Here is a 25,464-nt window from a genome sequence, read left to right as displayed (position 1 = left end):
GGACTCTGGAGGCAGAAACAGGGAGCAGCTGGGCCCACCTGGGGGCAGGCCTGGCCTTGCTACACATCTGTCACTCTGGCGGGGCTGGGGAGACTGGGCACCGCCATCTTGTGGCTGTGGGAGCCACCATCTTTGAGGATGGGACAGTCAATTAGCATATTCCCTCCTTACTGGCTGTGGATGCTGCCATCTTTGCAATGGTATGAGGGCCAATTAGCATATTCCCTCTTTATTAGATAGGTTTTACCCAGAGGGGTGAATCACCTACTGCTATTACTCAACTGGATATGAAGCAATTTAAAAACCTTTAAAGATGTATTGAGAAAACCATACTTTTAAAAAGCATGTTTGTCTTTTTAAAGAGATGCTGTAAGGTAAAAATTATAAAGCAAACAAACAAATAAACAAGCCCACAAACCCCATGCTTCACAGATAACGCAGATTAGTTATTTGTATAATGGGCAAAATGCAAGCAACCTCTTTAGCTCCAATCTTTAGTTTATTTCTTATGGATGAAATTTCATATTTATTTCTTCTTCTTATATTACTAAACCAGATAATACTAACTTGCATTGAAAATGCTCTCTACATATCAATAGGCTATTTGTATTTTTTCCGTTTGTAAATTGTTAGCCACATCATTTGCCCCCTTTCAGTTGGTTATTAGTTTCCTCTATTTTTGGTCAAGTATTCTATCAGTAATAGAAGGTAAAGTGTCTCTGCTACTTTACCTTTTGCACGAGACTGACTTTCTGGGCCTGGGGGGCCTCTTCCATCAAAGCTATCCCTATAACGGTCAAAGTAAGAGTCATCCTTTCTCCTGCCATAGTCATCCATTCGCAGGTATCGGTCATAAGAGCTTTCTCTCCTGTAAAGTTAAAGAAATTATCACAAAATGAAAACTGTCGTCCTATCCTGAAAAAAATCAGATACAAAGAATTCTTCAAGACCCAGTCCCCTGTGAGGAAATAAGCACTGTAAGGCATATGACTTTGGGATTGGACCAATGAGGTTTGTACAAGTATACCTGGAAAATATTGTAGGTTTGGTTCAAGACCATTGCAATAAAGCAAGTATTGCAATAAAGTGAGTTGTAATCTTTTTTGCTGGTGGAGGGTCTTGCCTTCAATTTGTAAAGCATAATAAATGAGGTATGCGGGTATCTGGGACTCACTGCTTATTACCTCTGTGACTGCAAATGAGCCCCTGGCATAAAGCAAACATAAAGTAACTGGTAGTAATTATTATTATTTTTTGTTAATCTTTACCTTAGGATATTTTCTCATTGGTTTTTAGAAAGTGGAAGGCAGGGAGGGAGGGGAGAAAAAAGAAGGGAGGGAGGGAGGGGGAGAGAGAAGATAGAAAGGGGGGCGGGGGAGAGAGGGAGGCATCAACTGTCTCTTGCACTGGCCTGATTAGAACTGGGGATTGAACCTGCAACCCAGGTAATGCCATCTTGACTGGAATCAACTTGGGTGCGCAGGCCAACACTAACCACTGAGCTATACTACACTGGCCAGGGCCTGGTTATAATTACTGATATTAGTTTTGAGGAACTGTTCCATGTATATGTATGTGTATGCATATATACAGTGTGTGTATATATGCATGCATATATATACACACACACACACACACACACACACTGTATATATATTATATATGCACACACACACACACAATAATTTTTCATCACTCAAAACAGAACACTCTGAACTGAAACTCTACCCATTAAAGAAGGGAATAGGGTATAAAAAGATACTTCTGCCTATGAATTTGCCCTTTTTAGACACTTCATATAAATGGGATTATGTGACATTTGTCTTTTGTGTCTGTTTGGCTTATTTCATTTAGCATAATGTATTTTTTAAAATACTCACACAACGATATTTTTTCCACTAATTTTCAGAGAGAGAGGGAGGGAAAGAGGCGGCGGGGGAAAGAGAAACATTGATTGGTTGCCTTCTACAAGTGCCCAGTCCAGGGTTAGGTATCAAACCCACAACCAAGGTACCTGCCCTTGATTGGGAATTGACTCAGAGACCCGTAGGTGCTTGGGCTGATGTTCTAACCATTGAGAAAACCAGCCAGGGCCAGTTAGCATGTTTCCAAGGCCCATCCATGTGGCAGCAGGTATCAGCATTACCTTCCTTTTTATGGCTGAATACTATTCTATTGCATGAATACATCACGTTTTTTATCCATCTACTGATGGACTTTGGGTTGTATCTACCTTTCAGTTACTGTGAATAATGCTGCTGTGCATTCATGTACAAGTATCTGTTTGCCTCTTTTTAATTCTTTTGGGTATAGTCAGGAGTGGAATTGATCATAGTAATTCTACTACATTTATAACTTTTTGAGAAATTTCCAAACTGTTTTCCACAGTTGCCACATTATTTTACATTCCTACCAACAAGGTAAATTATTGTTCCAATTTTCCCACACCTCACCAGCAATTGCTATTGTGTGTGGTGTGTGTGTGTGTGTGTGTGTGTGTGTGTTTTAACACATTTTTATTTCAGAGAGGGAGGGAAAGGAAGAGAGGGAGATAGAAACATCAATGATGAAAGAGAATCAATGATTGGCTGTCTCCTACATGCCCCATACTGAGATTGCGTCTACAAGCAACCTGGGCATGTGCCCTTGACTGGAATTGAACCCAGGAGACCCTTTAGTCTGCAGGATGACGCTCTATCCACTGAGCCAAACTAGCTAGAGCTCTGTGTTCTTAAAAAATACATTATAGCCACCCTAGTGGGTATAAAGTGCATTTTCCTGACAAAGTGTATCTTCCCTGTGCTTTTGCACTGCCAAAACAATTTGCACTTCATCTTTTTTCCATTTGCACAATGTTATCTTTCATAGGTCATGGGGAGAGACCAAAATTAATTTGCTAAAATATTTACTGAGCAGCATACCTGCCATTTGATAGACAATGGAGATATAAAATCATGCCCTTCAGAGCTTTCAATTAGTTTAGCAGAACACATAAATAATACTATTACCAAAAAAAAAAATGCCAAGCAGAATAGCTGTACATGTACCTACCTGTACATGGGATCTCGGGAGTCTCTCATGTCTCTGTATCTGTCATACATGGGGTCTCGATGATCTCGAAAATCCCTAGAGTCTCTTAGATCACGGAAGTCTCTAAGATCCCTCATGTCCCGAGCATCACGCATACTTCTGTCTCTGTGATCCCGAACGTCTCTATCTCTGTGGTCCCGTAAGTCTCGGGGGTCTCGCATGTCTCTGCTATCGCGGGTATCACGGCCATTTCTCCCATCCCTGGGCTCTCTTCTTGGACTTCCTCGAATTGGGGATCGATCACGTCTTGAATCTCGACCATCTCCAAAGCCATATGGATCTCTGTGGGAGGTAGCGAGAAGATGCTAAGACAAAGAAATCGAAGGTAGCTAACCCTTCAGCTCTTTATTAGAGGAAGGCCCCTCCCCTTCCAACCACTCCCCCCAGAAAACATAGTAGCAAAACAGTGAGAACAAGACTAAAATTTGAACAACAGTCACCATCTGTTCAGCAAATAAAGACTAGTAGGTTCTAACAATCTCAAAAGATCAGGACAAAGAATGTATGACCCAAAATCAAAGGTTTTGACTGAAGTCATAGTACTTATCAGGCTTCAGGGAGTAAGTAGTAATTCGGCATAATTTATGCATGCCAATCTAGCATCTCAATCTCAATAGGTTTTCAAGGTAAAACTGTCTTTCTCCAAGAACCTATTTTCTCCTACCAGACCTGTTTGAAAGAGACTTTAAAAGGGGGACAAAGTTGGGGAGACACAGTAAGGAGCAAGACTCATGAAGAAAAAAACAAATGCACAATTTCATACAAAGTAATGGTGATAAAAGAGTTGTCCTGGAAGTGCAGAAAACTTCACTTACAATATCTAGCAGGATAATCCAAGTTATGAGAAAAAAAGAAAAATTACAATATGATACACATAGTAAAGTGTAAGAACACACTGTCTTCTCAACATAATGAGTAGTGGTCTTTCTCAATTTGAGGTTTATGAAGAATCTAGTTCCTTTTTGCCAATGTTTGTTTTTTAAAATGTTTGAAGTCACAGATTTGTTGGTCTGCTCTGATTCAATATTCTTCAGGAGACAGTCTACTCTACTGGAAACTTAACCTCAACATATCTAATAAACTTATTCAACCCACACATTCCTGACATTTTCATTTTTGACAAAAATAATCTTCCCAGACCTAACTGGCGTGGCTCAGTGGATAGAGCGTCGACCTGTGGACTGAAAGGTACCAGGTTCGATTCCGGTCAAGGGCATGTACCTTGGTTGTGGGCACATCCCCAGTAGGAGTTGTGCAGGAGGCAGCTGATCGATGTTTCTCTCAGCAATGATTCTAACTAGAGATCTCTATCCCTCTACCATCCTCTGTAAAAAAATCAGTAAAATGTATTAAAAAGTCTTCCCAGTTATCAAGGTCTAAGTTCTTGAAAGTTAATTTTGATTCTTCCTTTCCTATCTCCATTAAGAAACTTCAATCCTGATTGTTTTCCCTCTTCACTGGATTTATGAATTCAATCCAAACCCGTATGCTGGCACCAATAAATTTCCAAAAACAAAATGATAACCAACCTTCCACACTTCAATTCACTTAACACATAAAAAACAGATTAACTACCCAAATTACAACCTGTTCCAATTGCAGCTTCACTATTGCACTTCTGGGTACCCTCCCCAACAAATCTGGCCCCTTCCAACTGCTACACTTCCTCTATTTCCCAATTCAACTTCCTCAGTTTTATTTAATAAGCTGTTCTTTTTTTATTTTATTGATTTTGTACAGAGAGGAAGGGAGAGAGATAGAGAGTTAGAAACATAGATGAGAGTCATTGATCAGCTGCCTCTTGCACACCCCCTACTGGAGATATGCCCGCAACCAAGGTACATGCCCTTGACGGGAATCGAGCCTGGGTCCCTTCAGTCCCCAAGCCAATGCTCTATCCATTGAGCCAAACCGGTTTCGGCAATAAGCTGTTCTTAAGACTTAACTTACATGACATCTACCACAGTATTTGTTCTTTTGGCTTTTCAATCTGGAATGTTTTTCCTGCACTAATCCAAGTATCACCCAATCCTCAGGCAAATTCATGTCTCATGTCTTTGAAGAAATCTTCTCAGATTAATCTCCCTAGAAATTGCTGATCATCTCCTGATCAACTCTTAGAGCACTTACTATTTCTATTACCCATCTTGATTTGGTATTTACCATTTTTTTCATATATATATATTATTGATTTGAGAGAGGAAGAGAGAAGGAGAGGGAGAGATAGAAACATCAATGATGAGAGAGAATCACTGATTGGCTGCCTCCTGCATACTCCCTACTGGGGATCGAGCTGCAACCTGGGCATGTGCCCTTGACCTGGAGCTCTTCAGTCCAAAGGCTGATGCTCTATCCACTGAGCAAAACCAGCTAGGGCTGGAATTTACCTTTTCACAACAATGTCTTTTTGTTTGTCCCACATTAAGTACTACCTCCTCCATAAAACCTGCCCTGAACTCGATCTTCCCTAACAAATATGCTTCTCTAGTCCTATCTCAATAAATGCTACACCCACCTACTCAGTTACTCAAGCCAGGAAACTGGCTGTCATCTACTCTTTCAATCACATTTCCAAAGTTCATTCATCCTTTCTCTGAAATTCTGTCCACATTTCTCTATTCCCAATGGCATCACTGCAGGTCAACCCATAATCATCTCCCTAAAACCACAGCAAAGGCCTTCTAAAGTAGATTCCCCACGTCTACTCTTGCCTCTCTATTCTAGTCATTCTCCACATTACTGTAGTGATCTTTTAAATAAGTAAAATCCTTTATTGGTTTCCCACAGTATTTAGAATTTAATCCAAAATCTCTAATGCTAATAAGATATTTAGTGTCTTGGCTCCCATCTTCCTCCACTCCATCTCATCCTCTCCCATTTACTACTTTCTTGCCATGCTGGCCTTTAAGCTATGACTAGCCAATGTTTTTCCTGATGCCTTTACTAGAGCAGCAGATACAAATGCATATTCATTTTCTAGGTCTCAGCATAAATATATTATTCCCTCATTTTGTTAGTTTAAAAGTTTATCTTCTTCCCCTAAATCCTGGCCACATCTTCTCATAGCACTTTACTTGTCTGTCCACTCTCCTAGACTGCAAGTCCACGAGGGCAAGGGCTATCAGAAACTCTCCACTATAAATGTCACTATATCTGCAATGAGATGATCCACAAACGTGTTGAATGAATCTTGCTCTAGGACATATTTCTTTCTTTCTATTTTAAAAAAAAAAAAAATAAATTTTATTGATTTTTCACAGAGAGGAAGAGGGATAGAGAGTTAGAAACATCGATGAGAGAGAATCATCGATCAGCTGCCTCTTGCACACCCCCTACTGAGGATGTGCCCGCAACCAAGGTACATGCCTCTAGGACATATTTCTATTATTGCATTTATCACAACGTTCCGTAATTATTTGTTTACAGGGCGCCTCCCTACTGAACAGTAGAAGGCTTTGTATCCCTAGGACACAGCACCAAGTTTAGGAAATGTTTAATTAATTGTTCAACTAAACTATAAGCCTCTCAAGAGCAGGAGCCATGTTTTGTTGATACCTTTGCATCTATCGTGGTTACACATATTAAGCATTCATCATGATGCCAGCAGCTTGATAGAAAACTCCAATTTCATTCATCTACAGGACATAGCAAAAACAATTTAAATGACAACTTTGCCTCTATGAAAAATCCTTGTCGTATGTTTTAAGGCTCATAAGAACCCCTAACTTGTGGAAACATATGGGAGACCAGGGAATTTAAATGACAGCTAAACATTTTTCTCCTCTTAGAATAGAGACCAAAATTCTTACTTCAATTTTCCTTATGTCATATAATCCTCCTAATATGTGTAACATCTGAAGTAGTGTATAATGTGGGCAAACACCCAGAATCCCAATGGGAAGGGACAACTGTAAAGTATTTTTGGATTAATGATTGCTAGATAAAGCTGCCTTAGGGAGCAGTTAGAAGTAGTCATTAGAGGTGGAATCAGATTTCAAGTGTTCTTGGCAATCAGGACTGAGAGAGATCATGAGCTTGACAGACCACAGACCACACACAAAGCTTTGGGCTGGTGGAACAGCATGTTATTCGTGGCCTCAGGATAATTATAAATGCCTATTTGATTCTCATTCTTTTGAACCCACTGAAATACTTACCTGTCAAGAGTCCATCCCTGGAGGTTGACTATAATCCTAAATTCCCAAAGCCTGGATTCACGTTTCCAGTTTGAAAAGGCAAACACTCCCCCTCCCCTCAATGAATGTGAACTTCATGTGCAACACAACTACTAATTCCTCCTCAATTGCTTTCTGTTTAAAAATGTAGAAGGGATGATATTCATTCACAAGGGGGAAAAGAACAAAAGTGGTGGAAGAAGGGATAGAGAAGATAGTAATTCTCTAAAATGAAAAGGCCAGGCTCTTTTCCTTTCTCAAAAGATGAGCAGTATGGCAGACTGCTGTTCCTCTGAAGACAAAGACAAACCCCTTTAGGGTCACTTCAGGACCCAAACAAAGAACTTTCCCAGGGCAAAGGACTTCAGGACTCCAGCTGCCGGCCCCATCTTTCTCAAAGCAAGACCAGCTATCAAAAGGGTGGTACAGTGTGCAGGATTCAGAGTGTCGCAAGGAGAAAGGCTGCAGAATGAGATGCTTGACCTCAGACAGCCAGTGTGTTAGAAGCAAGTTTCTGGAGCATAATAATATCTTCCCACCATACAAGAGGTGTTTAAATGGAGACCAAATGCAGTGTACCCTCAAGTACCAGGTCAGTAGAGGCTAAAATGAAACTAGAAAGTGGTTACTAAATAAATTTCAGCACTCGAGTCCACAACTGAAGGCAGGTGATAAACACTACTAAAATTCTGTTAAATATTCCTCATCTATTCAGCAGGGGGGAAATATTGGTAGCCAAATGCTTTTTGCCTCAAGAGAAATATAGCCATCATTTGGAAACAATTGAGAGGTAAGGGAGGAGTGGGTGAAGGGAAAAGCCATGCATGGCTCAGATGTGCTTCTGGAAGAATTGCTTTTCTTCCTGGGCACTGAAGGGGTAGTGTCACCTACCCCTTCACCTACCCCTTCATTTGAGAGTCTACATTTGAGAGTCTACAGAGTTCATTTGAGAGTCTACACAGAGTAAGAACTGATAGCTGATCATCTTGAAGACTGTGAGGGACTTTGAACTTGTCTTCAGCCAGAGGTTGAAACCTCAAGCTCAGGATGTTTTTCTTTGGCCTTGGTGAACAGATCAGGGAGGAGGCCTTTGTCCTTTTCTTTGTCAACATCTTTTTGTTACTGTAATATTTTCCTTGGGAGATCCAGCCTTTTTTTCCCCCTGAAAAAAAAATCCTTCACCAGCTCTTCATACTTCTGTTCCGTCACAGATAAGTGTCCACAAATAATTATTGAAATGGCTGGCTGTTATGTGATGTTGATCCCCCACGACAATGGTTCCATGCTGTCAGAAATGAAGACAAAGGACTTGAGCAGGATTTTGCCATTAGGTGAACATAGGATATGGCACACAATGATATACCTCCCAGATTCAAATTTTTAAGTGCCCATATGTCTCCCTAGCATGCACTCTGATGATTTTCTCCAGCACAAATATGACTTTTCTGATGGTAGAGATGGCACTTGCTGAGAACTGAAGGTTCTTCTTAAGCGTTAGAACAGGGTTAATCGCATCCTGGAATCTTTAATCGTGAAGCCCACCTTAAGCTGTATCATATCCAAGGAGCAAGCAGTTATCAAAGGAATTAACATTGTGGATAGGTAGAAACCATCTTAGGCCATATAAGAAACTTGTCTCCGGCTAGGTTATTTTGGATTGAACTGAGTCCTTGATGACTTTCACTGAAGAGGAATCAGGCCTAAAAATCCTTAAAAATATGAGGAAAACTCTCTGTAGAACTTTTGATGTAGATGAATTAATTCTATTTGCTTTTCTTCAGGTTATATGGAAAGGATGAGGTACTAGAGTCTTACTTGGAAGCCACATCTACGTAGGGGTGTTTCAAGACCTGGATTATCAAGGTGGTGAGCTACAGATGAAAATTGAGAACATCTGAGGCACAACTAGAATTATGGTCCAGTTTTTGAAGAAGGCCTAATGCCTAGCACCAATGCCAGGCAACTTGCATGGTAACTATATAATATACTCATAAAGAAGTCAAATGAAGTGGTCCAAGGGTTAAATGATGAGAATTCAGGCTGAAATTTGATCCAGAGCAGGGATTTCCGAGGCAAAGCACTGTGCTTGACTGGACAAATATTGTCAGAATTACATACTGACTGTTGGAATCATTAGGGAAGCACATTACTGAACCGAGAGCAATGCCAGCAGAACTGTGCCTTGCAGAGACATTTGAAGAGGTGATAATCCTGTGAAAATTCCCAAAGATACCTAGGCGTTTTGACACTTAAGGTTAAAGTCGAGCAAAACAAGGTGTTACAAAGGTCTTTCCAGCATGCTTAAACAATTTAATAGTAGCAGCACTTAACACATGAACTTAAGGGAAATATTTCATAGGTTTAGTGATCACCCTCACTCCCATGAACAATGCATTCCTCATGGCTAGGGAACATAAAAAAATCAGGGTTGTCAAATGAAGGCAGTGTGGTTGTTGTAATCATACTGGTACATTGTAATTCAAGGCTTTGACTAGAGGCATGCACCTAAAGGGTGATGTGATATGAAGTGTTCACCCTCAAAGAAATGATCAGCCCCTTTTAGGCTAACCACTCACCCATCTTGCCTACTTATTGCATTTTATTTCTGCCCTATTGATATATCTTAAGAGATAATGCATGACATTATCAAAGCAATGATTAAAGTGGGACTATTTGCTCAGTTTTTAGATGGGGCTCAGAATAGGTTTTACTAAATGTGAACATCCCTCTTCCCTGAACCTTATTAAACATGATTGTATGAAACATTAGCATGTTAAATAACATGCCAAGAAACCCAGTTAGGGGCATATCACCAAGGGGAAGACTGAGTGTCTTACTGAAATTTAAAAGCCTAGCTGTCCCTTCTATTTACCGTGTTTCCCCGAAAATAAGACATCCTCCGAAAATAAGACCTAGCGCAACTTTGGGAGAAAAAAATTAATATAAGACACTGTCTTATTTTCGGGGAAACAGGGTATTATAAACAAAGGAGGAAGCCACAGCCCCAACCATATCTAAACAACCTAATTTTAAAATTTATTTCTGAGAAAGGTGATATTTTAAAAGGTATATAAAAGTGATATATATTTATATATCCGGTAAGAAGAACATTTTAAAAGGCCCCTTGCAATGTTGCCTGTATGCTGTTATTTGTGTGTGTGTGTGTGTGTGTGTGTGTGTCTCTGTGTGTGAATGTTTAGGGGAGAATAGTTTTAAAAAGGCATAAAGCTATTTCTCCCAATAAAGATGAAATTATGGAATTACATTTTAGCTTGGTGTAAAACTAATTTTTTAAATTTAATGTACTGACAATGGCTATATAGGATTCTAAACAGTGGAGATGGTTATTTCCCCAACAATGACAATGTTTGTTGAAAGCTACAATCAACTGGTAATGTTTAAAGCATTTGACTAAGTATCATTAATATGACATAAAATATTTTTAATTCATAGACAAATAGAAGCTACAGTTTGCCCCCCCCCCTCTTTTTGTCTGCAGAAACACAGATATTATCCAGAAATCATAAACATGGGGACACCTTCCTGTAAGCTACCTATTTCAGCAACACACACATTAGAGCTCCTTGAAAATAGATACTTCTTTCAAGCCATTTGGCAACCACAGCTTCCAATGGGAGTCCCATAGTTTTAACCATTAGATAGATGCAATTTCTTAGCCATCAGTATTTCATGTTTATTGGGGCAATGAGATGTAACACAGATGGAACTGCCCCAAATCTGAAGCACGGTTAGATGCAGCATAATGGAAGCAATTATATGGAACTGTTGGAAGTTCTGCAGGATTCATTTATGTTTTTTTCAGAATACTCACAAAATCAATCAACAAAGTATTTACCTATAAGCTGCAGGTACTTCTTCTAGTGTTAGAGAGAACAGATAGAATACCAATGTATATTAACACTTCTGCAGTGGGACCAGGGTATCCACCTGACAGCGGTAGTTGTGGTATCAGATTCAACTCCTCGGCCTGGCAAAGTGCTCAAAGAATCCAACTGAAATTGGCAGCATTAACCTTGGGTCTGTTAAACTCTGTAGCAGACATGTGCAATCTATTCCTGGTAGCTTAGAAAATACCCACCCTTCATATCCAGTGGGGGCATATACACCAAACATACAGCAGCCATTCTCTCCTATAAGTAGGCAAGATGTTTTGTCCCAAAACAGGATAGCTGTATGTTACATGTAAATGCTCAGTTGGGTATATCCCCAGGTGACCTGTGGAGCTACCAGTACAGACTAGGATTCATTATACTCAGCAGTGTTCAATTCATTGTAGGAAATATAGTTTACTGTGGCATGTAGTTTTGATATGTAGTTTATAGTAGAAAGTTGGCATTTTTACTTAGGGACAAAGGCAAAATCCACACTAAGTATCCACTTGAGCCATGAAGAGACACCAGATATCATCCACTTGCAGAGTGACACTTTTGGACACAATATACTCATCTTGGTGTAAATGGTAACATTAATAAGGCTCTTCTTTGCCAGAAGAGGCCAATTTAATGCCTATCTCCAGGGTACACATCAGGACTATCTCTTTTGTATATGCTGGAAGAAAGACTAGTTTAGGGAAGATTTAAAGATGAAATTATCATACTTTTATTTCCAGGAAGGCTAAGAAAAAGGGAGACTTTTTGAGAGGAGGCGTGTTTATATGCTTTTTTATTTCTCCTCAGTGGGTAACCCAAGCATGTGAGCACACCGGTGATCTGCAGCACAGGTATAGCAGCAATCTCTCAAGCAGCACTTTCCGTAAACCTGGTTTAACATCTGGACTGGCAGCCATTTGGAATGAAGTGTCGAATCTCTGCTGCCCGCGGAGGCAGCATGGCACACGCCAACGACCCTGGGGCACTCCTGCTGTGGAGGCTCCCACTGACACGTGAGCTGGGGACAAACAGAGGTTTATCCTCTTCCAATCGCCTGCAACTCATGTTGCAAGCTGAACTTGCTGGGTTTGCCACCGAAAACACAAAGCTTCCTCGGTATCTCCTGATGCATGTTTAAAAAAAGCAGAAGGCCCTTCACACATGGTTCATGTTCTTATTATTTGCTTGAGTGTTTCTGATTTGTTGGGGGGAAGAAAAGACCCTTGAGGTACGAAGTTGGGCTTAACTCCCCAGAGCCCAACTCTCCCAACGTAACTCACTGCTTCAGGGTACTTTACCTTCGTGTGGGGCTGGGTCTTGATGGAGCCGTATTCATATTTCTTCTTTCCGCTGCCTTATTAATATCTGAAAAGAATAATCAACCCATCTGTTCAATGCTACGGAATAAAAACAAGATCATCAGCATATTTCAAATGAAAGTAGTAACAAAAGAACAACAATGACAACCAGATGGTGTAAGAAAATCCATTCAGAAGACACACTGTCACTTGGGCAGTTTTTATTAAGGTATGGCAGTACATTGTCATGGTTTGGTAAGGAATGTCCTGTTTTCTAGCTAACCCACAATTTGTGTAAAGCTGATTACGTCAACGTCTTAACACTTTGCAAGTCCTAAACCTAACTCTCTCCCACCCCCCACCTCCAAAGGGAAGATTGTTTTTTGAGGGGAAAAGGGTGGGAGAAAAATAAGGAGTGTTAACAAAACAAAACAAAAGGAGTAAAGGTAAGTAATCCCATTTTATGTTACAAAGAAGTATGAGCTGAACTCCATTGTCTTGAAACTTCCAATATTCCATGAAGTAGGGCCTCCTTTTAGTGTGCTTTGTGCTGTATTCCATTGGGCAGACTCTTCCAGAATGAGATGTGGGGGAAAAATGGATTAATTTTTTTCTAAACAAAGTATCTGACATGTTCATATATATATGACCCTCATAGATAAGTACCTGAGAGTAAGAACTGGCATTTGGTATAGAAGCATTAGGTAACAAAACACTCCTTAGAAGAAGTTTTCATTAGAGAAACCTCACATATACATCTAGGTTGGGGAGAGAATGATACAAACTTATAGAAAAGCCAATTTGTGCAGGTAAAGCCTGGTTGCTAAAAACAAAACAAACTAGTTTTGTAAAAATTGAAGTAAAACACCATGTACAAATAAGAACTCATGAAATTTCTAAAGAAACGTACCAACCTACCATATACCCAAAAGATAACCTGACAACTTTATATAACAAATATATATAAATGCATTAAAAACTTCATGCTTTAATTGAGAGAGAAATAAAACTGCTTCCTGCTGCAGTGTAGGTTTATTGCCCTTGTTTCATATTAAGCAATTGATATTATATTTAATGACATTAAATGCTATTAAGCACTCAGAGTGCTTAAAAATAGCAATTATGTATTTTCGAAATTCCAACTAGAGTCCTATCACATGAAGACCACAATAAAGTAGCACAACAAACAAACTTAAGAGGGCTGGTGTAGACTTTATCCTGCTATATTGACTTCTGAGTCCCATTCTAGTGAGAACAATCTTTAATTCCATTTTGAATCAGAATTCTCTTTCCAGTATGCCTACAAGAAAATGGCTACGAACAAAACTGAAGGTAGCATAAATCTAAATAGCCAGAGAAGCATATTCTAAATTGCCTCTTATGATTTCAATTATGCAGACACAAGCTATAATCCCTCTATTTTTAAAAAATCAGAGAATATTTTCTATGTAGGACATGCCAGCAAAATCTAACCATGCTTTGGTACTGTATGTGGCACTTTCACAATTTACAGGTTCACTAATATAGTCCTTATAGGAAATACATAATTCTTTTATATATAATTGTGAAGAATATCAATTCAGGTTTAGAAGGGCCTACTGACCTAGGGCACTCATTTACTTTGTACTGCTTTCTAATATAGGGTGAGTGTGATTCAGAGAAATGTGATGTCTTTGATTATTTAAGTAGTTTTCAAAGTATCTCTGGAAGACACTGGGGGTAGTGCTAGTGTAAAAATCTCTTTTAAATAAGTACTCTATTTTCTAGCAGTGTTCCAAACATTATTAAATAGTCTTGTGAATAAAGAATACTCATCTAAACTCTGACTTGACCTAACATTTAGGTGAGAATATAGAATATGTGGTATTAGTTTAGTTGGTAAGTTTCTATTAATGCTGTGTTATAATTTGCCCTCATCATATGAAAAGGATTTTTACACTGTATAATTATATCTAGTTCTGTGAGTTCCTACACAGAAGACTGGGGAGATAAAAGTAGTCATGCATTATATACCTTTCGGGCAAAACTGATTCCAGTTAGAATGAAGGAGGTAAGTATTTTACTTTGAAGTTGGGAAAATTACTTGCAATATTATTTTAAAATTCAAGATTATATCTTTAAACCATTTTATTTTATTGATTTTAAAAAATATATTTTATTGATTTTTTACAGAGAGGAAGGTAGAGGGAGAGTCAGAAACATCGATGAGAGAGAAACATCGACCAGGTGCCCCTCCTCCCCCCGGCCTGCACACCCCCAACTGGGGATGTGCCCGCAACCAAGGCACATGCCCCTGACCGGAATCGAACCCAGGATCTTTCAGTCCGCAGGCCGATGCTCTATCCACTGAGCCAATCCGGTCCCGGCTAAACCATTTTAATTGTAATGTGCCTCCTATAACTATTTTCATTGAGTAGACCAGAGCAATTCTACTTGAGTGGTGTATCTTATGTTTCTTCTGCCAAAAGAGCTCTCTTAGACCATTTTTTAAAGTTTAGCAGTAAAATTTTAGTATAGTGTGCCAAGTGTTTGTTTATTCACCCCTATTTAAGAGTTCCTTAAAGTTCCATCTTGGGTGAGATACGGATAAAATGAGACCTGGAAATTTTTTATATAATCTTTTTAAAAAATATATATTTTGTTGATTTTTTACAGAGAGAGGGATAGAGAGTTAGAAACATCGATGAGAGAGAACCATCGATCAGCTGCCTCTTGCACACCCCCCACTGGGGATGTGCCCGCAACCAAGGTACATGCCCTTGACCGGAATCGAACCCAGGACCTTTCAGTCCTCAGGCTGACGCTCTATCCACTGAGCCAAACCGGTTTTGGCAATTTTTTATAATCTTATTGCCATACAAGAGGATTACTCAGGTTCTGATAGGGTTTTGGAAATTTTCAGTGAGAGTTAGGAAAGCAAAACTGTCAACAACCACCAATCCCCAAACATAAAAAAAATCCTTACATATGTGCACACAGAACTTTTGGAAAACCTGTTAGTTCAATAATAAGGATTAATAGAGAAACAATCAAAAATATAAATAACTTCAGGGAGCTGATCACAAAATAGTAAAAATTTAGAGTCAAGAAAAAATACCTTGCCATCCTAATTAAAAAAATAAAATAAAACGAAAAAAATATATATTTATTGATTTCAGACAGGAAGGGAGAAGGAGAGAAACATCAACAATGAGAGAAAATCATCGATCCTACTGGGGATTGAGCCTGCAACCCAGGCATGTGCCAGACCAGGAATCAAACCAAGACCTCCTGATTCATTAGGTCTATGCTCAACCACTGAGCCATGCTGGTCAGGTGCTTCATCCTAATTTTTTGTCACACAATTTGAAAACCCATCCATTGCAGGTTGAAGTTCATTTCAACAAGTTTTTTCTTTGGAAATGCAAATATTGGAACTGGTAAAGAGAGCTTTTGTGTTAATTCTTGAATAAGATTATTTTCCCCCTAAATTCTTACAGATATATACTAATATATCCTATATAATAAAAGGCTATTATGCAAATTGACCAAACAGTGAAATGACCAGTCGCTATGCTGCGAACTGACCACTGGGGGCAGACGCTCAATGCAGGAGCTGCCCCCTGATGGTCAGTGCACTCCCACAGGGGGAGTGCCGCTCAGCCAGAGCCCTGAGCTGGGCTCATATCTGGTGAGTGCCATGGCAATACTAAGGATGTCTGATTGCTGAGAGCTCCTGGACTGCAAAAGGGTGCAGGCCAGGCTAAGGGACTCCCCCCAACCCCCGCAAGAGTGCATGAATTTCGTGCACCAGGCTTCTGTGTATATGCTACACACACACACACACACACACACACACACACACAAATAATAATAATAATAATAATAATAATAATAATAGTAATAATGTAAACGAGAAGAGATATTTCTTTCTGTAATTAGAAGGAGAGCCATCATTGGAGAGAATTTAATCAAGAAGTTAGTGGCAATGTGGGACGTTCCAAGGATAGAATGATCCTTCTTCTCACAAAAAAGAGAATAGTGCCTTTTTTCTCTCCTCCTGCCACATACTCTTTTTTTTAAAAAAAAATATATTTTATTGATTTTTCAAGTAGAGGAAGAAAGAGGGATAGAGAGTTAAAAACATCGATGAGAGAGAAACATCGATCAGCTGCCTCTTGCACACCCCCTACTGGGGATGTGCCCGCAACCAAGGTACATGCCCTTGACCGGAATCGAACCCGGGACCTTTCAGTCCGCAGGCCGACGCTCTATCCACTGAGCCAAACCGGTCCCGGCCTGCCACATACTCTTAAGACCAAAAGTCAGACACAGTGTCCCTTCCACCTCAGCTTGGTTGCTACTTCAACCAATTTAGTCATGTCAGCAATGTGGACGCCATTCAAAATCACCATCACCACAAGGTGCTTAACCTTGACCAGAATATCTATAATTTCCAAGTGTCTTCAGAAAACAGTTAAAAGCACTTTTCAAATAAGGACTTTTAGGTAAGAAAAACAGTACCAACTAAAGGGATTTACATAAAAGAAAAAAAAAAAAATCCCAGAAAATAATTTAGAAAACATGGTGTTATACAGAAATGGCAGAGTTGTTTTAAGGCACAAAAGACTCAGGTAAAGAACTCCCAAAGGAAGACACAATGCCTGATCTACAATTTTATTTTAGACTAATATGCCAGACAAAGTTCACACAATGGTCCTTGGATGTTATAAATAAATACACATTTCATTCACAGCATCAAGAATTGCTTTGCTCTGTTTTTTAATTGTGCCATAATAAAATAATTTTTTTTAAACCTCAAAACCCATTGTTATACTCCACACCAATGCAATGTAAACTATTCTGAACAAGTGCAGTATGAATCACAATCACAGCACTTAGTGACAGTACCACTACTGGCGTTGAATGAATCCAGAAACATATACAATTTCAATAAGGAACTACAAATTAAATAAAACTCCCTAAAAAGCTTAGTTGAAAACCAGATACTACTAAACGAAAAATGCCACTTGAAAAACCATACTGACTTCTCTAACTATATTTATGAAGATGACTTTGATGATATATTGTAACATCAGGGATAACATAATGAGCTATATTGTAACTATCAGGGATAAGAGAATGCTCTGCTTTATTAATAGGTTTTATTGATTTCAGAGAGATAGAAAATCAATGATAAGAGAGAATCATCACCTGGCTGCCTCTGCACATCCCCTACTGGGGATCAAGCCCACAACTTACGCACAGGCCCTTACCAGGAATGGAACCAGAATCAAATTGAGCCAGAATAAAACTGAACTGGAATCGAACCGCAACCTCTTGGTTCATGGACTGATGCACAACCACTGAACCACATTCACCCAACAACTGTTTTTAAACATACAGTTCAACAGGGTTAAGTATACTCAAACTGTTGTACAACAGATCTCCAGTACTTTTCATCTTGCAAAACTAAAACACTCTATACTCATTCGACAACCCCCTCCGAGGCCAGGTGCACAAAATTTGTGCAGGGGTAGGGTCCCTAGTCCTGTCCGGCAATCAGGGCCAATTGGGGCCTTCCAGCTGCCAGCTGGGGCCTTCCTTCATTCTATGCTGCCTCTGGTGGTTAGCACACATTATAGCCTTTGATCAAACTGGTCTTCCCATTAAACTCCAGAGGGAACACTTTGCATATTAGCCTTTTATTTATAGAGAGATTCTCTTCATTCTCCATATTTCTTTAATGAAGCTGTATCAGCACTACCTGGTAAGATGATTAAAAACCAGATTCTCAGACCCCATCTCAAACTTTTAGAATTTGACAATGAAGCCTAAAAATCTGTATTCTAACAAGTTTCTCAGGTGATTCTTGGCAGGTATTGGGTCGGCAGCTAAGTAATTGCGGGTTTCACACATATATGGCTTCAGTTGAATTTTTAGGTTTGCAGACGTAGTACAAATGTAAAACACATTTTGTTATTTGATAGTTGGCTATTCAGCTGTTAATCAGTAAAAAAAGTTTTTTGATCTGTTTTGTAGTTTTCGTTTGGCGTTCGTTGAAAAATGGAAAATCAAAAGGAACATTTTCGTCATATTTTGCTTTTTTATTTCCGCAAAGGGAAAAACGCATCGCAAGCTTATAAAAAGTTATGTGCTGTTTATGGTGACGAAGCCTTAAAAGAACGGCAGTGTCAAAATTGGTTTGCCAAATTTCGTTCTGGTGATTTTTCACTCAAAGATGAAAAACGCTCTGGTCGTCCAGTTGAAGTTGATGACGCCCTAATCAAAGCAATAATCAATTCGGACTGTCACAGTACAACACGTGAGATTGCAGAGAAGCTTCATGTATCACATACATGCATTGAAAATCACTTAAAACAACTTGGCTATGTTCAAAAACTCGATACATGGGTTCCTCACGAACTGAAAGAATCACAGTTAACACAACGCATTAGCAGCTGCGATTTGCTAAAGAAACGTAATGAAAATGATCCATTTTTAAAACGACTGATAACTGGCGATGAAAAATGGGTTGTTTACAACAATATCAAGCGGAAAAGATCGTGGAGCAGGCCAGGTGAACCAACTCAAACAACATCAAAAGCTGATATTCATCAAAAGAAGGTTTTGTTATCAGTTTGGTGGGATTACAAAGGAATTGTCTACTTTGAACTCTTACCACCCAACCGAACAATCAATTCTGATGTCTACATTGAACAACTAACGAAATTAAACAATGCAGTTGAAGAAAAGCGGCCCGAATTGACAAATCGAAAAGGTGTTGTATTCCATCATGACAATGCAAGGCCACACACATCTTTGGTCACTCGGCAAAAATTAATGGAGCTTGGTTGGGATGTTTTGCCACATCCACCATATAGTCCTGACCTTGCACCATCTGATTACTTTTTGTTTCGATCTTTACAAAACTCCTTGAATGGTAAAAATTTCAATAATGATGATGATGTCAAATCGTACCTGATTCAGTTTTTTGCTAATAAAAACCAGAAGTTTTTTGAACGTGGGATTATGATGCTGCCTGAAAGATGGCAAAAGGTCATTGATCAAAATGGGCAATACATTACAGAATAAAGTTATTTAGTTCCATGAAAAAATTTTTTCTTTAAAAAATCCGCAATTACTTAGTTGCCGACCCAATATTTGGGAATTACTACTCTATTATCTATTTATCCCTTTAGTGCACTTTAATATACCAATAACATAATATTCGTAGGTCCTCCACTCACAAATCTCTCCTGTGTTCAAGGAGGAATAACTCATAATCTGTCACAAAAAATATCATGACAATGGCTTACATCTGTAAAAGTTTAATCCCTGCAAACAGCTCAGAAGGCTTAATCACACAGCTCCTTCCAAAGGAAATGGAATCATGAGCCCAAGTTTCCATAGTGCTAAAGGTAACAATAATGTCCAATTCTAAGGTCAGTTGTCTCCCCCCGCAACTTCTCTTCAATTATATTTGACCATTTAAAAGGTAGCCCAAAAATTTAAACTTCTTTTTTCAATTACCTAGCTATAAAATGGCAGAAAAAATATTAGACACCGACCTTGCCACTTTAGCAGGTTATACACTTCTAATGGGCAAATTAGAGCAGTCAGTATTGTTTTGCTGGGAGGGGCTACAACATCTAATTCTGAGGCATTTTGCTGTATCTATCGATAAATGCAACTCTCTGCAGAAAGAGAAAAATGACCACATATATAATTTTACATCCATAAGCAGACCACGAACTCTTGGTAGGTCAGCTTTCTTTGTTCTCAAGAAGGTGAAAGCATCCTACCAAATGGAAAAAATTAAAAGTATTGAAGACCAACAGAAATCATAACTATTCTTATTACCTCTAGTTCAAATTATGAAGCCAAAACATTTTTATAGTTACGGTCTTGTTTAAAACAAATCTATTAATGTAAATCCAACCACAAACCAGTGAAAACTAATCTTTTAAAGTCCTAAATCAGGGGTTCTCAAACTTTAATGTACATTAAAAAAAAAAAAAAATCACAGCACTGGGTTTTGAAAGACAGATTCCTTAGCATCACCTCCAGATACCAGTAAGGGGTTGGGAGCTGTATCTAAGGATCTGTATTTCCATTGAGCTGTTCAAGTGACTGATGATGTTCTAATGTAAGTTTCCCAAAAACTGCAAAAGGTTCAGTTACACATCTATAATCCTTAATTTTAAAACTGACCAAAAATCACATCCCCCCCCTTATTTTTTTTTCTATTGTATGTCAAAAAGAACTTTAAACAGTTTAAAAATAAACTTCTTGCATCATTTCTGACCCAATTACAAAATTAAGTATACTCACTTAAAACCAAATTTCTCATTATTTTTAATAGATCTCAAGAGAGGGAGAAACATCAATGGCCTGCCTCCTGCATACCTACTAGTGGGATCAAGCCCACAGCCCAGGCATGTACCCTGACCATGAATCGAACCGGGGACCATTTGGTGCATGGAATAATCCTCATCCAAATGGGCCACACTGGCTAGGGCAAAATCAAATTAATTATAATTTAAAGTTCTCCAAAGCTCATCCATTTGCTGCAGGATCAACCAAATCTCCAGTAACTCAGTCATTCCAGATGACAACCAGGGGATCACTCAAGATATTTTATAAAGTTAGTGTGACACTCTCTGCTCTCCAATGCAACTTCAGTTGCCCTGATCTTTGCCTAAAGCTGTTGTTCTTTGGTCAACAATAATATTGTTTTGAACATGAAATAAAAGAAAAAAAGAGTCTTAGGAACAGAAAAAGTTCTAATTCTTTGAGGGGGATTACTTTCTTATCATAAAAGTAATTGGTCCAGTTGACTATTATGTTTATTTTTTTTAGTGATAGGATGAAGAATGAAAATGACCATCCTTATAAATATTCATTATCTGGTGGTAATAAAACCACCATTTAAAAGCAGCAGGCATGCTGGTATTATATATTTAGCTGTCAGTGTACTTCATATTTCCCTAATGTGCTGCTGCTTCAGGCAGTGGCCTTACCCTGATCCTTTTAAAGTCTCTCATTAGTGAAACTGACACAGAGGTAACTTTCTATTGGTACTCCTCTCCTAATTCTTGACTTTCTTTAACTCTGCATAAACTGAATAGTCTAGACCAGTGTTTCCCAAACTTTTGACATATGTGTACCCCTTCTATAATTTGTAACGCTGAGTACCCCTCGTACTCATGAGAACGTAGAATTAGACGCAGCTAAGCACGGTGCAGTGCATATCCCCACCAAACTCCGGTGCAACGCGTACCCCCACCATACTCTTCTCTACCCCTGGGGGTACGCGTACCGCACTTTGGGAAACACTGGTCTAGACAAAACATATATTCTGTTCACAAGGCAAACCTTTTGGCACAAAAAAGCTACTTGAACTTTTTTCTTTTTCTTTCCCCTAACTGAATTTTAAAAACACTTGTCTCAAAGACACACAGTAATCATTAGTAAACCATAGGTATATAGAGGAAATAAAGTGTAGCAGAAAGAGTAAGTTTTGGGATATAGTGGTACTTCAAGATGTTCCTGGGGGTATAGAGAGAAAGGCATTATGGTATTTTTCTCTCTTGGACATCTACATTGCATATGTTTAACATGTTAAAAGCCCCTGAGAAGTTCTGGAGTAAGGACACCACTTTACCTCAACATGTCCCAATTTTGCTTGATCATGAAATCTTTTATCTTCAATATGTGATCTGAGCAAGAAATCTAACCTCTCTGAGACATTATTTCCTCATATGCAAAAAAGACATACTACCAGTTACCTATCTCACAAGATGATTGATAGGTATTTGTAAACCTGCTTCATAAACCATATGCACTGCTCGTTATATGTTATCATTACCATTAAGAATAATATGAGTTTAGAAACAGACATTTCATTTTTCCTGGAAGCCAAAAACAAAAATTGTTGAAGCGATTAAAATACTAAATATACTTACTCCAAAGGTTTTCCATTCTTAGAAGCACAACTAAATTTTAGTAATTCTCACAGTAGTAACAAGCCGTAAAAAGGTACTGCCATCTGCAGGCCACAGAGATGGAATGCTTGCAATGGTTATTTAAAATGAAACCATAGGCACTTTCTCATCAGACTTCTAAAGCCTTTCCAAAAGATGTTTATTCTTAGCTTTTGAGCACAGGTAGATGAGGCTCCATTTGCTGAAGTTCTGAAACTGACTCATGTAAAAAAAATTATCATTTTTTCTCTAAGAATTGCTGCTTAGAAATGTGAAGAAAATGACCCTAGCCTTATGTAATTTCTACATTATGCTCATACCAAAATTATCCCAAGAAATATGGAGGGTTTTTTTTTACACAGCCCGAGGAAAAAAATCTTTTGAGTAGCCTGAGCTGACTTTTCAGAGTAACCTTTTAATAAATTAAAGTGAATGTGCTTGCTCACACACAACAGAGGTTATGAACAGACTACAAATAGAACAGACTGTTAGCTTGTTAATTTGTCAACTCCTCCTTTAAATGTGTGGTGTTGACAGGCATGGGACATTGGGTAACCTGCACCCAGAAAAATTCCTTCCACTGGGCTTTGCAGTGTGGTTTCTCCAGCACATTCTATCAGGAATCACTGTTTCTATGTTTTAGGTTAAAAGGTTTTTGTCAGAAGTTTCAAAGAATATCTGGAGCTAAAAGAAAGGCAAAGAAACCAGGATGAAGGAAGAATCTGATCTTACACAGTCAAGTCATCTCCAATACCCACAATGCAAGTTTGGGCTTTACTGGTTTGCAAAAGTCACCACTGAAAGTTAGTTTTCACATCCAGACTGATTAATAAAAAAAAAACAAACATTAAATCCTGAGCTGTCAAAACCCCAAACTGCTCCATTAACGTCTGCAGAAACATCTTTTTATGAATTGTCAGGTGACCACCACACCACCACACAAGAAAACTAAGGCACACTGGATGCCCTTGAGCGCAGAGTTCCTGCATCCCTCCTATCATTTTTAAGACAATAATAAAAACACTTTACAACCAGAACCTTTATGATATTAATTACCAACCCCCAAAATCCTGGGGGCATTTCACAGAATCTGCTATGCCTCGGGGAAAAATTCTGTGCTCAGGGTAAAGGCCAGAATTCACCCCATACTCCTAAGGGCAGCGTTTCCCAAAGCGTGGAGTGCAGAGTAATTTCAGCAAGAACAAGAACGCACTGTTTATTTTAATGGATAGGTATTTATTTTTATTTTTTTGATCATTAGAAAGATAACTGACTTCCATTATACGGTTGTGACATACGTTTCCACCCTAAACAAATATATGTAAGAAAGGGGGTAGGGGAAGAAGGAGAGTCAGTTTAAAGGGGGAAAAATTAACATTTGGTAAAACAAATAGCAGTATAGATGGTCCCCGGACGTAAAGGTGCAACGCGAGAGCCTGGAATTTGGGGAACGCAGTCCTAACAAAAAGGCCCCGGCGGGTTGTCCCGGTGTCTAAAGTGCTATCGGTCACAAGACAGGAGAGCCAGCAAGTTGGGGTGCTGGCTCTGTCGCTAATTCCGGGGTAACCTCGGCACCGTTTCTTTCCCGGTTCTCCGGGCCCGGGGTCCGCGTTATAAACTAGACTGGGCTGTCATAGGACAAGGAGACGCCTCGAGGATGCTGTCAAGGGGCCGCGGGGCTGCGGCGATCCCGGACACCGCTGGGTTCGCCGCAGCCCACGGAGAAGGCCGGGTGAGGCGGCCAGTCTCGACCCGGGTTCGAATCCCGACTGCGCCACCTCTCTCGCTGATGACCCGCAGGCGAGCGATTTCACCACTTAAGAGAAGCAGGGCGAGATGTGCATCCCTATCCTACAGAGAGGCCTGCGGGCTATGGTCGGCGATTCGCGCGCAGACAGGCGGCTGCAGTGCGGCGCCGCGGGACTTGCGCCCGCCACCGGCCTCCCGGAATGGCCGGGCCTGGGCCGCACGAGCGCCCAGAGGAGGCCGCGCCCCGCACCGGGCATGCGCAGCCCCGCGCGCACCCAGCGGGAGCCGCGGCCGCCGTGGCGCGTCAGGCAGGCAGGCCCTCCAGGCTCAGCCTCCCCATCCGGCCCGGGTCCGCCTCAACCGCCTGCCCGTCAGTCCCACGCCTCGGCGGACGGCCACCGCTCCCCGGCACTCACCGCTACCAGCACGGCGGGCTCCCCGATGCTCCTCGGCCTCAGGCCCGCCGCCGCGGCCGCCGCCTCCGCCTCAGCCCACCTGCCCGCCGTAGGACAAAGGCGCCACCAACCGACGCGGGCACGAGGCAATGGCGGTTGGGGCGGAGAGTGGGGGCAGAGGGCGCGCACGCATCGACAGGCACGGCAATGTCGCAAAAGCGCGCGGGTTTACGGCAGGGCTGTGTTGGGACACGGATTTCCTCAGCTCTGAGGGCAGTTGAGAGCGCTAGGGGTTGCTTAGTAACAGCGTCCCCAGCCAGGCCTTCCCACCCGAAAGGGCTCCCCTATTCTTCTAATTTTCAGGGAGTCTTCCTTCTTTGTGAAAATAGATAATGTAAACCCTAAAATACTTCGATTTAGTTTTGCTTGAAAAGAAATAGAAGTATTTTAATATTGTTATTCCCCCTTTATAATAGAAGTGCCAACCAAATTCATGATCAGCAATGACATCACCAGCAAGAACTGTATATGTATCATGTATGCACGAGTCAACTTAGCCTTTTATGTATATAGAATAAACTTGGTTAATTAGACCTGCTTTCTGATTTAGTTAAACTTTTTTCCAACCCAGTGAAGCACCCCAGCTTCTCTTTTAGGTAATTGTTAGCAACACAGCAGTAAATATCAACACAAAGCAGATTATTATTGTAGATCACGCAGGGAGAACAAAGGGTAAAATATATATTTTTTTAAATTATATTGAGCTGAAACCAGTTTGGCTCAGCAGTAGAGCGTCGGTCTGCGGACTGAAAGATCCCAGGTTCAATTCCGGCCAAGGGCATGTACATTGGTTGCGGGCACATCCCCGGTAGGGGTGTGCAGGAGGCAGCTGGTCAATGTTT

General features: G+C 40.1%; 1 protein-coding gene across 3 annotated transcripts in view; it reads right to left on the bottom strand.

Moving 5' to 3' along the window:
• Positions 1 to 24,745, bottom strand: part of NCOA5 (nuclear receptor coactivator 5) — a 31,742-nt gene extending 6,997 nt beyond the window's left edge. Inside the window, exons 1-4 of one of the 3 annotated variants that reach the window (XM_084888697.1) lie at positions 24,584 to 24,745; positions 12,454 to 12,520; positions 3,052 to 3,372; positions 732 to 868 (exon numbers count right to left, since the gene is read on the bottom strand). In XM_084888697.1, the coding sequence (XP_084744823.1) occupies positions 732 to 868; positions 3,052 to 3,372; positions 12,454 to 12,491 (496 nt within the window). In that variant the 5' untranslated portion in view covers positions 12,492 to 12,520; positions 24,584 to 24,745. The remainder of the gene's footprint in view (positions 1 to 731; positions 869 to 3,051; positions 3,373 to 12,453; positions 12,521 to 24,583) is intronic. The other 2 variants (XM_084888699.1, XM_084888698.1) reach the window with 2 other exon arrangements.
• Between the last annotated feature and the right edge of the window lie 719 nt (positions 24,746 to 25,464).

The sequence above is a fragment of the Pipistrellus hanaki genome, assembly GCF_964339955.1.
Source record: "Pipistrellus hanaki genome assembly, chromosome: 6".
Classification (NCBI taxonomy): domain Eukaryota; kingdom Metazoa; phylum Chordata; class Mammalia; order Chiroptera; family Vespertilionidae; genus Pipistrellus; species Pipistrellus hanaki.
The sequence above is the reverse complement of the archived record's forward strand: the minus strand, read 5'-3'. Positions and strand labels throughout refer to the sequence as shown.